At 35.4% G+C, this 17041-nt stretch overlaps 1 protein-coding gene across 2 annotated transcripts in view; it reads right to left on the minus strand.

Annotated features, from left to right (window-relative positions):
- Window positions 1-17041, minus strand: part of LOC150088415 (uncharacterized) — a 452966-nt gene that overhangs the window by 294683 nt on the left and 141242 nt on the right. For both annotated transcript variants that reach the window (XM_090369501.1, XM_090369502.1), the window contains exon 6: window positions 11303-11811. In XM_090369501.1, coding sequence (XP_090225627.1) covers window positions 11303-11811 — 509 coding nt within the window. The remainder of the gene's footprint in view (window positions 1-11302; window positions 11812-17041) is intronic.

Here is a 17041-nt window from a genome sequence, read left to right on the forward strand (position 1 = left end):
CCGGTCGGCCCCTTTCGAGAGCCACTTACTTCAGTGTGAAGTAAAAGTCTCACATGGTCTTCATTTTATTCTTCACAAAAAAGCTTGAAGAGACAAGTTTTCCCTATGAATAACACAATGCACAAGAAGCATTTCTGGTTTCTCATCTTTCATCAATTTTAAGCAGCCATTTTTCTTGCCCATCATATTAGGAGCACCATCTGCAGCGCAAGATGTTATATTTTTCATTGATATATTATTGTCATCTAAGTAATTTTTTAGCTTATTATATATATATATCTTTGGAGGTAGTGGTGCTCTCTAATGATTTACAGAATAACATTTCTTCAGCAAAATTACCTTTATCAATACATCTTACATAAATTATCAGTACGGCTTCACTGTGTCTCTCAAAGTTGAGTCATCCATTTGCACTGAGAATTTTCTTGTTTTCAGCTTTCCAACAAGTTGTATTTCAATATCTTCACTCATTTCATCTATTTTTCTGCTAACAGTATTGTTATTGAGTGGCATAGCTTTCAGGTCTTTGTCATCTTTTTCCAGAACTGTTTTAAGAAATGCTGATATTGATGGTTTGATTAAATTCTCTCCTATAGTATGATTTTTCCCAGATTTAGCAATGAGTAAAGAAATTTCATAACTAGCCTCAAGAGTACGATTGACAGTTGCAGTATGAGCAATAAACAGAGACTTTACCAACAATTCTTCTTTTGTACAAGTTAAGTCATAGTAGGCGGTTGTTTTAAACTCTAGACGAGCAATTTTTGAATTGCCCCCCTGAACAATCAAATTTCCCCCATGTGGGGCGTGGGACCCACGTTGGGAAACACCGGTCTAACAGCTAACAGTGTATTAAAACTACATTTAATCTATAATTTTCTTTTTTACATACAAATTACATGGATAAAAATAAATAATAACTGTCAGATTTCTATTTGCCTGATTTTAATGAAATCTGGGATGACCTGACAGATATTTCTAAGAGAACTGAATAAAAAAATTATCATATTAGGGTTACTTGAGAACCGTATCATCTGCTCGTGTGTATTATATCCATAAAAGAAAGCAAAAACTCTTCCCTTTACCCCTGATTATAATTACATCTTTAAGTAAATTCAACATCAATACATTGTAATCATTGCCACATAGTGGTTCTTTTATTTGCAGATTCTTAATGCATGAAGAACCACTGCTAATAATCAGATCAAGAGTACTGCTCTCTCTTATTGCCTCTCTAACACGCTGATGTAGAAAACAGTCATAAAATAAATATATTATATTTATATTTAATTAGAGTAGGCCAATAAATTATAATTTATTGGCCTACCCTATTTCTCTGTACAGTTTTTTGTTATATTCATCACAGTCTATAATACACTTCTGCTCTCATTTTTCTTTTCTCGGTGTTTATGTTGCACCAAACTAACTCAACATTGCATGGGCCACCCATGTCATCTGGATGCAGACTTAGATTCTGTGCTTCTTAACTAAAAGCATAAATCCCCCTCCCCCGCCCTGTCTGTCCTTTCTCTATGCATTACATTCCCCATATTCAAATTCCGCATCCTTTATATCTCAGTGACATCATGTCTCCAATATCCACACAATGTCTGTATTTATTGGCTTGACCAGCACTACAAATTCATTAAATTTATTTCCTAGCATTTGTGTGCATGCAAGTATACATGCACCTGTTCTTGCTCTTAGTTACCCTAACACAGCTCACGTATTTCCTTATTCCATGAATAAGGGATTTCAGGCCTTGAAATTCCCTGTACATTGCTTTCCAGTCTGTTGTAATAGAAGCAGTGCAAGAATTACTTTCCCTTCTGCCTGTAGCTATTGTTAAGCCTACTGTGTAGCCTTCCAAGCTAGCAGTTGTTGAGCAGTGTAGACAGGCTGCTAGGACAGTTCATGGGGTTTTGTCAATGATACACAGGAATTTTGCTAGCAGAGATAAGGAGGTGATTGTTCTGTTGTATAAGGCAAGGTTAAGCCACATCTTGAGTACCACATACAGATCTGGAGACCATATTTTAGGAACGATGTAGAGCTGTTGGAACAGATACAGAGATCAACAAGGCCAGTGAGGAGAACAAATGGGTGCTCTTATGAAGAAAAGCCTCAGTTTTGCTATTTGCAGAACTGAAGAACTAAAAACATTTGGAGACTAGGTACCTGCAAGGTGATCTGATTGAGATGTTTAAGGGTTTGAATTGCTTTATAAAACTTAAACACACACATACTCAATACTGATGATAAAAATCTCATCAGTATTGAGTTTGTGTGTGTGTGTGTGTGTGCGCACAATGGATTCCAGTTATTTGCACGGATAGCACAGTGGTATCGTACAGTCCTCACATCGGGTGGAAAAAGCCCAGGTTCGAATCCTGTTAATGACACAAGGAACTTGTGGGCATTTTTCACTCTGTGGCTGAGTTAGTCAGCCTTGGGCATAGACAGCAAAGTTTTCCCCCCAGAATCCGGGGTTTTCCATCAAGCAAATCGACCAGAAAACATACACAATTTACAGACACAATAAACATGGGTAGGTAAAGTAACTTTCTGGGCAACCCTAATAAATAGTGTTTTTTTTCTCCATAATAAAATACTATACTGTTCACTATACAATATGTAGTAAGCACTAGTCATTGTGATCATGTTTGTGAATTGAATTTTAATTCAATTAAATGGCAATTCTAATAAGCGAAAATAGGAGGAATATTATCCACAGGCTATAAAAGTAAAGATATAAAGCACAAATTTACACTTTATTACCTTACCTATTAACAAAATTAAATGATATGAGAAAATCAGAAGAATATTTTCCACAAGTTAGCAAAATCTCCCCCAGGGGCTCACATCAGGTGAACCTCAGGACCCTGGGTTGGCACACCCAGGGTCCTGAGCTGGATATCATCATTCTTCTCTTTCTTGATGATTCCTTTCTACTTCTCTCTCTCTCTCTCTCTCAGGGTAATAGGGAAATTTTTTTTTTTTTTTTTTTTTTGGCCGGTGCAGCATAAGCCTCAGGCTTCCTTGCACCATATGGCTAATTATAATACAATAAAAACAAATTTACACTTATATAACTAATTAATATTTCTGTTCACTGACATTTGGGGGGGGGAGTTATAAAATTTAAAACAGTAAAAAAGATCAGCAATCAATAAAGAACATCGCATGCGCAAATTGCAACTAACACAAAACAGCAATTGAGATATGGAGTAACAGGTTTACGAAGCTTAAAAAATAAAAATGAAGATTCTGAAAATTTATTTATGCTTTTTATGACTGAAGATTTCAGTGAAGGAGAAACACATTTAACCATAATAATGTAAAAACACAGAATTCCAGCTATTGGTATTATTGTAAATGCAATAAGATCCTATGGGACTTGATGGGAAAACTGTGGCAGCAGGAGATGATACCCGATGAGTGGAGGGAAAGTATACTTGTGCCAATCTTTAAAGGAAAGGGTGATGTGCAGGAATGTGGGAACTACAGGGGAATAAAGTTAATGTTTCATTCGATGAAGATCTGGGAAAGAATTGTGGAAGGAAGGTTAAGGCAGGAAATGGAAATAGGAGAGGAACAGTTTGGTTTCATGCCGGGAGGAGGAGGAGCAACAGATGCGGTCTTTGCTTTAAGGCAGGTGATGGAAAGATACAGGGAGATGCAAGTAGAGTTGCCCAGACAAGAGGTATGGAGATGTATGAGGGAGAAGGGTACATCGGAAAAGTATGTAAGGCTTGTGAAGGATATGTACGAGAGAGCAGTGACTCAGGTTAAGAGCAGTGTAGGTATTACTGAGGGGTTCTCTGTAGAAGTTGGGCTGCACCAGGGATCAGCTCTCAGCCCATATCTGTTTGACCTGGTAATGGATGTGTTGGTGAGAGAAGTGAAGAGTAGAGCACCATGGAGTATGCTGTTCGCAGATGATATCGTACTGTGCGAATCATCCCAAGGAAAGGTAGAGAAGAAATTGGAGGAATGGAGGAAAGCGTTGGAAGATAGAGGCATGAGGATAAGTAGAACAAAGACAGAATATATGGTATTGAATGGAGAAGCTGAGTTCTATAAAACTGCAGGAGGAAAAGCTACCATCTGTTTCGAAATTTAAGTACCTGGGATTGAACGTTGAGAGGGATGGAGGATCGAGTGCAGAAATACAGCACAGAGTGCAATGTGGATGGCTGAACTGGAGAAAGATGAGTGGGGTGCTGTGTGATAAGAAAGTTAATTGTAGAATGAAGGGAAGAGTGTATAAAACTGTGGTTAGACCCGCATGGATGTACGGTGCTGAGACATGGGCGATTACAAGGGCCCAGGAGAAGAAGATGGAAGTGGCGGAGATGAGGATGCTAAGATGGATGTGTGGTGTGACGAGGAAGGACTGGTTAAGAAATGACTACATTAAGAGGTACGGTTAAGGTGAGGGCCTCTGAGTAAAAAAATTCAGGAATCTAGGTTGAGGTGGCTTGGTCATGTGGAACGAAGAAGTGAGGAGTATGTAGGGAAGAGGTGTGAAAAGCTGGAGGTGATAGGGAAGAGGAAGAGGGGGAGACCTAAGCTGAGATGAAAGGACAAGGTGGCAGAGGATTTGAAAGAGAGAGGAAGCCCTGGTTAGAAAGGAATGGAGGAAGAGAATTAAGGAAGGGAATGCCGACCCCATATGAACGTGGGAAGAAGGCGAGGACAAAGAAGTAAATGCAATAAGATCGAGTTTACTACCTGTTTATAATAGATTGCACTAACAGAAAAGCCCAGCCGACCGGGCTAGCCGGGTGGGTAAAGTGCCTGCCTAGCAACCCAAAGGTTGCAGGTTCGAATCCCGCCTCGGGCTTGGATCAAAGTACTGCAAAAACCTTGGGAGGTGCATTATGGCCCCAGAAGCTGATGCCCCAACAACTACAAAAAAAAAAAAAAAAAAAAAAAAAAAGCCCAACTGGAAACTGTAAATTGTTTTTGTTTTATGGTTGTGACCTCCAAAATCCGAAAGGACCACGTATTACAGTCAGAAACAATCGTAGGGTAATCTCGAGTGCTGCAGTCTCCTGCCCCGATTAAACGCATGTTGTCCCAATTAAGCAAAGAAAACCCTAGCTATTTTCTCGATTAGGTTCTGTTCTTTAAGATTTGTCCCAAATAAATGGCTGCCCTGATTAACTGGTGGCCCAAATAACTGGAATCCACTGTGTGTGTGTGTGTGTGTGTGTGTGTGTGTGTGTGTGTGTGTGTGTGTGTGTGTGTGTGTGATAAGGATAAAAATTGGGTGAAAAGTTGAGTGATAATAGAGATAAAAATATATGACAGTTGCACCTGTTGTTGATGGAGTTTTAAGTGCAATGGCTACTTAGGCCATATTGCACTTCATTGGACCTGAGTGCATAAAGCAGCAGCAAAGGATACAAAAAATTATATATATGAGATAGAAGTAATAAATCTATTGAAAAGTGTAAAATTGGAGGCATATATATTTATTGTTGTTGGCATTGGGTTTAACGACACAAGGGCTACTAAGGCCAAATTGTGTCTGTTCATAGTTTATTCACAAGCAGCATATCGCTTAAAAAATAAAAAAATTATCTGCTTCATTTCCTAAGAAGTGAGATAAATCATGTGAGATGTTCAATGTGGTGAATGACTGAAAAGTGTTTGACCAGATGGTTGAGTGTAAGGGACAATCAACCAGAAAAATGACAGACCGTAATTTTTCTGGTCTGCTCCTAACGGTTGTCATTTAGAAAACTCACCTTGGTGCTCATCCTGTCACAGACAGGATGAGCACAAAGTGGGTTTTCTCTCAATAATAAGAGATGAGCATGATGAGTGTATCCAATTCTCAGTCTTGCCAATACCACTTCCTCTCTTCTGTTTCATTGGAAGCCAGAGAGCCACAGCTTTGGATCTTGTTTTATCTGGTAAAGTTTAGTGTTACTTTTCCAGATCTGTGACCAGTTGTCGTATCATGCTTTGCAAATGATAGGCTCATAATCAATGTAAGGAACCTGAGGATGTTGTGAAAGAGTGGGTTGAGGATGTTTAGTGGCAAGGTCAGCACTTTCATTTTCTAGAGTTCCAGAATGGCCAGGGATCCAGCAAAAACTGATTGGACACACTGCATGAGAATAGCTGGGAATGAATGTATTCCAAGATAAAATGAGAAGATGAGAAATTCTTCCTTATGGCAGAGACAGTACTGAGGGAGTTGGTGTAAATTATGGCAGGTGAGATGGAAAGCTCAATAATTTTGCTAAGTGCTAATTTGATGGCATATAATTCAGCAGTGAAGACTCTGCAGGCTAATGGTAGTGAGACTTTAATAGTAAGTGAAGGAAAAACTGCAACAGCACCTACTGTACTGGCAGTTTTTGATCCATCAGTATAGATTTTACAGGCATGGAAGTTCAGAGTAGTGTGTGCAACTGATTGATATTGCAGGGAGGTAAGACATTCTTCCTCCACTGAAGAAAATGTACACCGTAAGAGGCAGAAACATATATCCAAGGTGGAACAGGTGTAGTTGTGTCCTGAAAAATCACTTAAATTGATATTCCAACTCTGAAAAAGCTCTTTAACCCTCAAGTGAAGCAGATCTATTTTCATTTGGCTTGCTCTCATAGAAGAAATCCCACCGAGTATTATAAAGATGCTCCCAACTGGGATGTGATGGAAAACTCTGGATTTTAGCAGCGCAGTGGAGCACTAATGTTTTACTACAAAGATGTAGTGGAGGATCATGAACTTCAATTTAAAGACTTCTGATTAGACAAGTCCTGGAAGCACCCAACATAGTCCTCAGAGCACTGTGCTGGATGTAAAGTAAGTAATTTAGATGTAAAGTAGTGCTCCTGGCAGAGTCATACTGGACAACCATAATCCAAGTGTGAATGGATTGAAGTTCTGTAAAGATGAGTAGAGTACACCGATCAGCTTCCCATGACCAAAGTATGTTCAAATGCTTTAGACAAGTATTTCTTAAATGAGTGATGTGAGCTTGGAAATTTAGCTTGCTATCTAATATCAGTCCAAGGAATCTAATGGTAGTAACAAGTGGGATTGGAGTATTGTTTATTTGCAATTCAGAATCAGAATGGAGAGTCTTTTGCTTGCAAAACTGAGTGGTGGTGCATTTCTTTTCTGATAATCGTTCTGTTAAGTCCAGGATTCTATTTTAGTTATGACAAGTCAGTCTCAAAGCATGAATACCATCGAGCTGCCGCTTGATGATATTCATTCTTTGAGACTGACAGGAAATGGCAAGATCTGCATACACAAGTTTCAACAGTTTTTGGGATATCTCGTGTCATGCTGATAACTAGGATTGCAAACAGTGTTGAACTAGGTATCGATCCCTGCAGGACTCCTTCTTCCTGAAAGTACGATGCAGAGAGCATGTTTTATATCAGATCTGAAAAGAACGCAATTGCAGGAAATTGAATTATTTCACGCAAATGGTCCCTGAGCCTCCAGATGGTAAAGATCTATAATAATAATACCATGACGCCAGGTAGTGTCAAATGCCTTTCAAGATCTAAGTTGATCATGACTAGATGTTGTTTCATGACAAAGGCATTGCAGTTATGAGATGCGGCTTTGATGAGCATGTCTAGGGTTGATCTGTTTTTCCGAAAGCCATATTGATGATCAAGCAGGAGATTCTGTGACTCCAGGATCCAAGTGAGCCTTGTATGAACCATACTTTCAAAAATTTTACCCACGCAGCTAGTGAGAGATATTGGCTGATAATTTTGAACCAGGGAAGGATCTTTGCCTGGTTTTGGTAAGGCAATAATGAAAGAATGGAGCCAGGAAGAAGGATAGGCATTTTCAGAGAAGATCTGATTATAGAAAATCAACAAGGTACACAAGTCCTCTTCAAGTAAGTGCTTCAGCATAATGTAATGAACACCATCTGGGCCTGCAGCATTGCTGGAAGATCTATTTAATGATTCTTTAAGTTTTATTGATGTAAAGGGTTTGTTGTACTGGAAGGAGGATGCATAAGAGGCAGAAGCAAATATTTTGACAAACGAGTCTGCTAGTGCTTTAGTAACTCCTTCAGGAATCGACACATCTTTCCCTTTCCAATGAAGTATTAGAGAGGGCAGTCGAGCAAAATTTGTCATTTAGAGTTTGTATCCTTCTCCAGATGAGCTGTGTATCTGGGTCTTTTGCGATGGTTGAGGCAAAAGTAATTCACGAATCACGTTTTGCTTTCCATCTAATTTGTCTTGCTTTAGCTTTTAAGTCTTTTATAAGCAATTAAGTTACTAGTGGTGGGATACTTGTGGAAATTATAATTATTCCAAGCATAGTTTTTCTCCTGTTTGGCAAAAAAGCAGTCTGTGTTCCACCAGTGATTTTGTTGAATTCGACGAGTCTTGGATTTTGGAATAGAAGCATCAGCTGCAGTCAGAATCTAATTGGTCATGAAAGCAGTCTGTATTCCACCAGACTACATATGCCTTGGATTTTGGAATAAAAGCATCAGCTGTGGTCAGAAAATGATTGGTTATGTATGTATATACATAGTTACATCATCGATAGGTTGTTTTGAATATAAAGTCTGTCTAGACATATTTAGGCAGAATTGCCATCCCAGTTTGCCTTTTTAAACTTCCAAGTGGATCTTTGATTAGAATTTGGAGTTAACCCTGTTTGTAATGAGCAAATAATCGGAAAATGATCACTATTGAAGGGATTGGTTAATGCTGGTCATAATTGGAAAGATGGAAGGTGAACAAATCGACAAGTCAACTACAGAAGTAGATCCTGGATATAGTTGGGAGTGCAGAGTTTAGTAAATTAAGATCATTATTGTTCAAAAATTCTTCAATTAATTTGCCTTCTGTATCCATTGTAGCAGATCCCCACAATGGATGGTGGCAATTAAAGTTACAGAAAAGACAAATTAGTGTTGGGAGTTGTGTAAGGAGGTTTGAGTTTGTCCACTTGTGAATAGAAGTGGACAAACTGAAAAGTGGACAAATTCAAATTGAGGAAAGATGGTCACAGAATAAATATAGCGGAAATTTTCCTTCAGCCAACTGGTGGTTGATTGTTAAAACAAGCTTCCATCTGTTGTTGTGGATGCAATAGTGAATATATTCAAGGAAGAATAGAAAAACTGTTGGAGGTGATGGATAGGTGAAATGGGATTTTTTTTATTTTTTTATTTGCTGATGCTGTATAAGCTTGCTTTGTTACATCATTTGCTATTAGTAATACTAATAGCAAACCAACAATGTAATGCTAATAACATACCAACTTGTGTGTTACCACACTCAGATTAGTGGAGAATGAAAAAATCTCTAGAGATTACTGCACTCAGTGAAGTTCTCTGAGCAGTGCAGACATATACAGGAATTTTTCCAGCAGAAATAAGGAGGTGATTATCCAGTTGCATACGGCAATGTCTAGGTAACATCTTGAGTACTGCATACAAGTCTGGAAGCCTCATTTTGGAAAGGTGTTGAATAAGTATTCATTTTGAATCTATACAGATATAATCAATGATATTACTGAGGGGAACAAATGTCTGCTTTTACCATGAAGGCAGGAAAAGCAGACTTATCTGCTTTAACTATAAATATGAAGGCATAAAGCCTAAGACTTAATTATTGCAATACTACTTAATTATTCCTCAGTTGTATTAATGTAATTATTTTACAAATACATTGACCATTTTCTCTTGTAAATAATTCTTTCATTTTTAGATTACACATTGCCTAAAACACACTGAAGTTCTTGTCATCTTTTTCTTCCCCCACCCCAGATTTTAGGCTTTAAAATCCATTTTGTCCCAGTTATGGACATTAGTATCTAGTCACCCTAAGCTTGGCAAGCTGAACCCTCTCTTATCTATCAAAACAGAAACCTGCTTTACCAAAATTTCTAATGAATATATATTTTTTTTTTTAACATTTCTCTGCATAAATATCTGAGTGGTTGTTACGACTGTAATGTTGAATCTACTCTAGCATGAAATGTTTACACATATGAAGCTCAATAAACTGGTAATATTTTGAGAGGTATTCACCTCTCCAAAAATCATCAGTTCTATCCAAAAGAACAATCCAGTTAACCAATGTCCCTTCTCTTCCACTCCCTTTCAAAAGTTGCTGTTGGTTTTTAGGTGCATTGGCAACTAGGGCCATAATGTGCTATTGTATGAATAAGTGTGTTCAGAGACTGTACTTCAAATATTGTGCAGCTTGAAAAACCTGGAATCACTCATGAGATAAACACTACTCCCTCTGCCAGCAATTTGGCTAACTATAGCTCTGATTGGAGAGGCCTTCAGAAATTCCTCAGATCTATGATGGGACTCAATACTGAGACCAAACAAGTGCCAAGTAGCAAAGCATCATAGTGTCATGGAGGATAATGTGAAAGGAGCCATCCAATTCTTGCTGTGTTTTTTTTTTTTTTTTTTTTTTTTGCCAACTCCATGGTAACTTTTCTTCATCTTCATTTATTTCCTCTGTTCTGCCCTATAGAACAACTTCACTTTATTGTATGCATTTGCAAACATTTTATAACCTACAAAAATTCAAGTTCAATATAAACAAGTTTCTTCTTCCTGCTTTGCAACCCTCAAATTTAACCACCATTCTAGAGCACTACTGGTTTCAAAAACCTTTTATGGTTGGATTCTCAATAAAACAGTTTTTTCTAATGTTATTGGAATATTCTTGTAGTTATTTTTCCTCTTCCTTAATTTATGTTCATTGAACTTTAAAGTCTCTATAAAAAATTTAAACAGTTGTGTGTGTCAGATATTAGTTGAGACAAATTTATAATGAAGACAGATTAAAAAAAGATTTATAAATAAGCAGTCAAAAGTTTAAAAGGGCAAATTGTTTTTATTTCATAGTAATTTTCAATTTTTATTTTATTTTCCATTATAAAGCAATCAGTGCACAGCATATTATGTTCTAAGGAGTGACTTTCAGTTACTGAAGCAAAAAACAGGATGGGGAGCTCCTCCCCAATTCTGTATGAGTATTATACAGGAATCTGTCTCCAAACACGGATTTGCAATGGTAATTTTTTTGTCATTGGTTTGTGCAAACATAAAAGCTATATGAAAAGATGCAAAACAACAATTTTTCCTTTATTAAACTTGTATATAAAAATTCTTCAAAAATTAGGTTAAAAATTGTACACATAAAAGTAAATATAATGTGAATGGTTATATAGTTAAACTAGATGTTCAAATACATGGAATAAAGTGTCAGAATGTAAATTCATTATATTATTTAAAATGAGTATTAGTTTAAATTAATTAATATACCTTATACTCTTCTTTCAGTTTTTCTTCAACAGAAGTCATAGAGTCACTATATATCCTTGTTCTCCTTCTTGTTCGAAAACGTTCCATTTTGAATTCACCTTTACTTAATTCTTCTCTAATTTCTAATTTCTTTACAGGGTGTGCAACTAATATAAATCCTGAAAGATTATTAAGTGTAACATATTTTGAGGAAGAAAATGGCACCACTGCTAGAACACAATTTTTCCTAGTTGTGAAATTCTGTTTATCAGTTCCTGGATAGAGAAGAACACAGGGTGCATCTGGAAGATCACTAAGAGCAGAATGTATTGTAGGAAAATGTGGATTGTTTAATGTTGATGATGGAGCAGTTAATGGCATAAAAGGACGGATCTGAAAACAACTCATGGAAATAGCCTCTTTAAGGTTTTTAACTTTCTCAACTAAATTTCTTGGTACGTCTTCTTGAATAGATTTATGAGGGGACACACCCCGGACAACTGTAAGCACACAATGACTGGGCTCATCTCCTAATAAAAGAAGAAATACTAATATTTCATTCCATAACTTGAAACTTAATTTGTACATTATTAGCACACATTTTTAAACATGCTGCATAGTTATCAATATTTTTTTTTAATAGGGAAAGGAAAGCACAATTTCTTTTAATATCTTTCAATATTTACTGTTATTAATATCTTCCCTAGTTATTTTGAAGACTAAATGCACAAAGCATAATGTGTTATGGGTTGAAATTAACTATATAATATCAGTGAAATACACTATAAAAACAAGTTTTTTCCATCATCCAACAAAGAATAAACAACACTGTAAACAGAACAGTGCCGAGGGTGAGGCAAATGAGGCTCTTGCCTCAGATTAAAAGCTGAAAGGGGCACAAAAAGAAAGATTGAATAATTGCCAATGTTGCCATGATTAACAGTAGGGTGCAATTTTCCATTCTTGCCTCAGGTACTAAAATGGCTCAGTGCAGCCCTGGCTGTAAAGGCAGAAACACTATCACCTCACGCTAGCTTATATATTACTAAAGCATATTTCTGGAGGTCACTACCATAAAACAATAAAAACAATTTGCACTCTCCAGTTTATTGGATGTTCCTGCTAGTGGAATCTGTTATAAATGGGTAGTACACTCAATTTAATTACATTTGCGATAATACCGATAGCTGGAATTCTGCGGGTTTTTAAGTTATGATGAAATGTGTTTCCCCTTCACTGAAATCTTCACTAATATAAAAACATAAATAAATTTTCAGAATCTTCTCTTCATTGCTATTGTGTTGCATACATTTGGGAAGAACACCGATTCCCAAGTTCGACTGCAATTTCTCGTAAACACAAAGGCAAATCGTGCATAAGCGAATTTGGTCGTGTTATACATGGCGTTGTTTCCCTATTTATAAATCGTGTGTGATCGAATTTGTGTAGTGTAAACACATATTATACAAGGACTGACTGTACATCTCTTGAGTCAGTCTGCAATCTGCAGCTTAGAATGTTGTGTGCTATTGTGATCGCTAAATGTAAAGATAGTGAAGCTTCGTTGACTGCTGTGTAAGATAATCATATAAACTTTATTTGTTTTTATTTTTAAGTCTATGAAGTTTATTGGGGGAAAAAGTTTTTCTAGTTTCAATTATCTGTTTTGTTATCAAAATGCATACAACATCATAGTTCAAAACAAATAATTTTATAAGTTCAAAACAGCGACTGGAGATGCAGAGCCTAATCAGAAGCTTTTCTTATTACTGTTATTTGGTAAAGACCAGAGGCGGACTGGCCATAAGACTTACCGGGGAAACTCCGGTGGGCCATGACGGATGGTGTGATTTTCAATATTACACTCTGAGACCTCTGATACATTCTATTTGTTTTCCCCGGTAAGAATTTTTGACCCAGTCTGTCTCTGGTAAAGTTAGTAATATAATATAATGATTGCTTGGTTGGTTCTATATTTTTAGAAACCACCACCTCAATATTTTATAATATTTTAATTTTGTAGGCACCTCATGCAGTGTACTTATTGTGCCCCAATATGTAAACATTATTACAATCTTTAGTATATTTCATAAAGATTTATCTAATTTTTAAATTAATTAAATTTTTTTTTAGGACATATTGTAATGAAACGGACATTTGAAAGTGGAGTTCAGAAGTGAAAAAGAGCAAAAAAAAAAAGGTGAACAGTTCTTTAAAAATCTACCTAAATTAACAAATTTATTTCAGACCTTGTCTGAACTGCCTTATCAGCCCACAACCTTTAATAATTCTACAGATATAGCTGAGAATTATTCTACAGAAACTATAGAGTCCAATTCAAATATAAATAAAGTCAATACTCCATCTACATCACAGGATGTACAGAACTTGCAAAAAGTCATCATTCTTGCTGAGCCTACTTCAAGATTCCGGGTTATGGCATACTTTTCAAGGAAAGTGGAAAGATGTACAAGAATACTGGATTCGATTAAGGTAATCGAATGGGGCCGTCTAAATATAAAAATTTGGAATGTGATTTTAATGTGCCTGAACGTATTTATAGAAGTAAGGAAAATGACGAGAAAGAAACAAGAACAACACTTCAACACAGCCTTTTTTTACCGTCAGCTTCAAAACGGTGAAATGCTTAGACATGATTGGATTATTTATTCACTATCACAAGGAAAAATATACTGTTTTGTGTGTAAATTATTTTCTACATCCACACCAAGTCCATTTACAAGTAATGGTTTCAATGACTGGAAACATGGATTACATACTGTTATTCAACATGAAAATGGATCTGAACAGCACAAAAATTTATTAACATACCTAACAAAAATGAAAGATGTTTGTTATTTGGATTTTTAGGAGCATTAGCAACTAAGGCCATATTGCTCCGGGGATATGCGGTGGTTATTCCCTGACCTTTCCGCATCCTCTGTATTTGGTGGTCACGGGCTCGAACACCGGTCTAATCTTAGCACAGTGCGTGTGCTACGCACTGCTGCTTCTGCCCACCTGGCTACGGAGGCACCCAAGAATGAAAGGATTGACTCAGAGTTAGAGAAGCAATACAATGACGAAAAAAATTACTGGCACAAAATATTAAAATGTACGGTATCAGTAATAAAATTTTTAGCAGCAAGAGGTTTACCTTTTAGAGGAAGTAATGCATTACTAGGTTCCACACGGAATGGAAACTTTCTAGGAATTTTAAAGGTTATAAGCAAATTTGATCCATTCTTAAAAGAACATTTGCTTAAATTTGGAAATAAAGGTAGAGGAAATGTATCCTACTTATCATCAACAATTTGTGAAGAAATTATAGAAATGATGGGAAAAAAGGTTTTCTCAGAAATTGCAAAAAAAATTAAACAAGCCAGATATTATTACATTTCGGTTGATTCAACGCCAGCTATAAGTCACTTAGATCAACTTACATTTATACTTCGCTATGTCAAAAATGGCTCATCCGTAGAATGATTTCTAAAATTTATTCCCATTTATGGTCATGGCACAAGCTATATATGATGAAGTAACAAAATTTTTAAATCAGCATGGTATTCTGTTATCAAACTGCCATGGCCAATTTTGTGATAATGCAGCTAATATGGCCAGAAAATATAATGGACTTCAAGCTAGAATTCAAGACATAAATCCTCTAGCAGTTTTTATTCCTTGTATATCACATCAATTAAATTTAATTGGAGTTAATGCAGTGGAATGTGCTATGAAAGTGAAGCATTTTTTCAATTTTGTACACTTTTTTTTCATCAACCCATACATGGAATATTTTAACTTCAGTGCACAGTTCAATGTTAAATGAAAGTTTGTAAAAAAACATATTAGATACATGCTGGTCAGCTCAAGCCGATGGCTTTTGTTGCCTTAATTTGAAGGGTATTCATTTATAAAAGAAGCACTTGAAACATTTATTTCTAAAGAAGATGAATCAGTAGACACAAAAATGGAAACTGTTTCATTGATTAAAAGCATATAAAAACTTTAAACAGCATTTCTAGCTGTTTTAAACTGAATAAAACGAATAAAATTTTGCAAAAAAAACAATAAATTTATCATTGGCCTTTAAACTGTTAAGGTCTTTGGTGTCATTTACAGAAGAAAAAAAGAGAAATCTGAATACTATGAACAACAAGCCAAATTACTTTCTTCAAATAGCAATTATAATGATTTTGATAAATGTGTTAAAAAATGTAATGATCTTCTGTACTCCTATGAAAAAAGTAAAACACGAGGCATAATACTCCAAGGAAGCGAAAAATTTAAAGTAGAAACTTTTCTTCCTATTATTGATTCTTTAATTACAAATTTAAATTATCATTCAAATGCATATGACAATATCTATCAAAGATTTGGATTTTTGGTAAATCTAACTTAGATGAACATATTAAATATTCCAAAAATTTGACTTCATTTTATAAAGAAGAATTAAAAAGAGGAAAAAAATCGTTGTTTGAAAGCAAAGACTACCATTTAAATAAAAATAATTTAGAAATAGAGTTACAAAAAGAGCACATTTCAAATGAAGAAATGTGAGTGATACAGAAGAGGAAATTGAAACTGATCATGTACAAAACTTAAATTTATGTTACCTTTATTATTATATAAAAGAAAACAACTTAGTTCAAATTTTTCCAAATATTGAAATTACATTACGTATATATCTTTGCTTAATGATTTCAAAGGCCAGTAGAGAAAGATCTTTTTCCAAATTAAAATTGATTAAAAATATTTTGAGAAGTGTTATGACAGAAACGAGATTCAATACTAGCTATTCTTAGTATAGAAAATGAATTTTTGAATTCTTTAGATTTCAGTGAATTAATTGAAGAATTTGTTAGTAAACCAAGAAAACATGTAATGTAAAATGTAAAAGCATTCTTAAACTTAACTTGTTACGTGTGTAAATGTTATACCTTTTTATTCTACCTTTTTTATACCTACTGTACCTAAAATTATACCTTTTTTATTGTACAATAAATAAGTTAAAAGTTTCTATTAAAATTGTTTTTATTATTACTTCATTTTTCAAGTCAAGAACATAAAACAGTTTTGGCCTCTTAGTTTAAATTTTTATCAAGGAATTATTATTTACAATATAAATATAAAAACCTTGTAGTATTTATATTTATGTGTGTGTAAACACACACACACACACATACACACACACACACACACTTGTATTAATATATTGAATAAAGTATGCATAAATGGATGTGAAAGTTACAAAGTGCCAGTAACTAGAAGGCTGAGGAAAGTAGAAAAAGAAGTGTAGTAGATTTGTGAAAGGTGAAAGAATGTTAATATCCTACTAAAGGTTATGATGAATTAAGCAAAATTATGGGCTGAATTACCAAGCCAATGGGGCTTAACATCTGGTGAGTATGGACTTAGCAAACCCAGGGTCCTGAGCTGGATATCATCATTCTTCTCTTTCTTGGTGATTCCTTTCTACTTTCTCTCTCTCTCTCTCTCTCTCTCTCAGGATAATTTGGGAATTTTTTTTTGGCCAGTGCAGCATAAGCCCCAGGCTTCCTTGCTAATAATAATAAAACTGTAAAGTAAAATTAGTACATCAAAATACTAATAAAATAAAAATAAAATGTAAATAAAATGAAAAAATGAAAGTGGTATAGCTGTCATCAGATATGGGGGGAAACATTTAGAAAATGGTCAAATATAGGTAAGGAAAATATGCTTTATCTGATGTCAGCTGAAATAAATATTGATGCATGA

Source organism: Mastigoproctus giganteus, chromosome 3 (genome assembly GCF_048544385.1).
Source record: "Mastigoproctus giganteus isolate SK-2022 chromosome 3, ASM4854438v1, whole genome shotgun sequence".
Lineage (NCBI taxonomy): Eukaryota > Metazoa > Arthropoda > Arachnida > Uropygi > Thelyphonidae > Mastigoproctus > Mastigoproctus giganteus.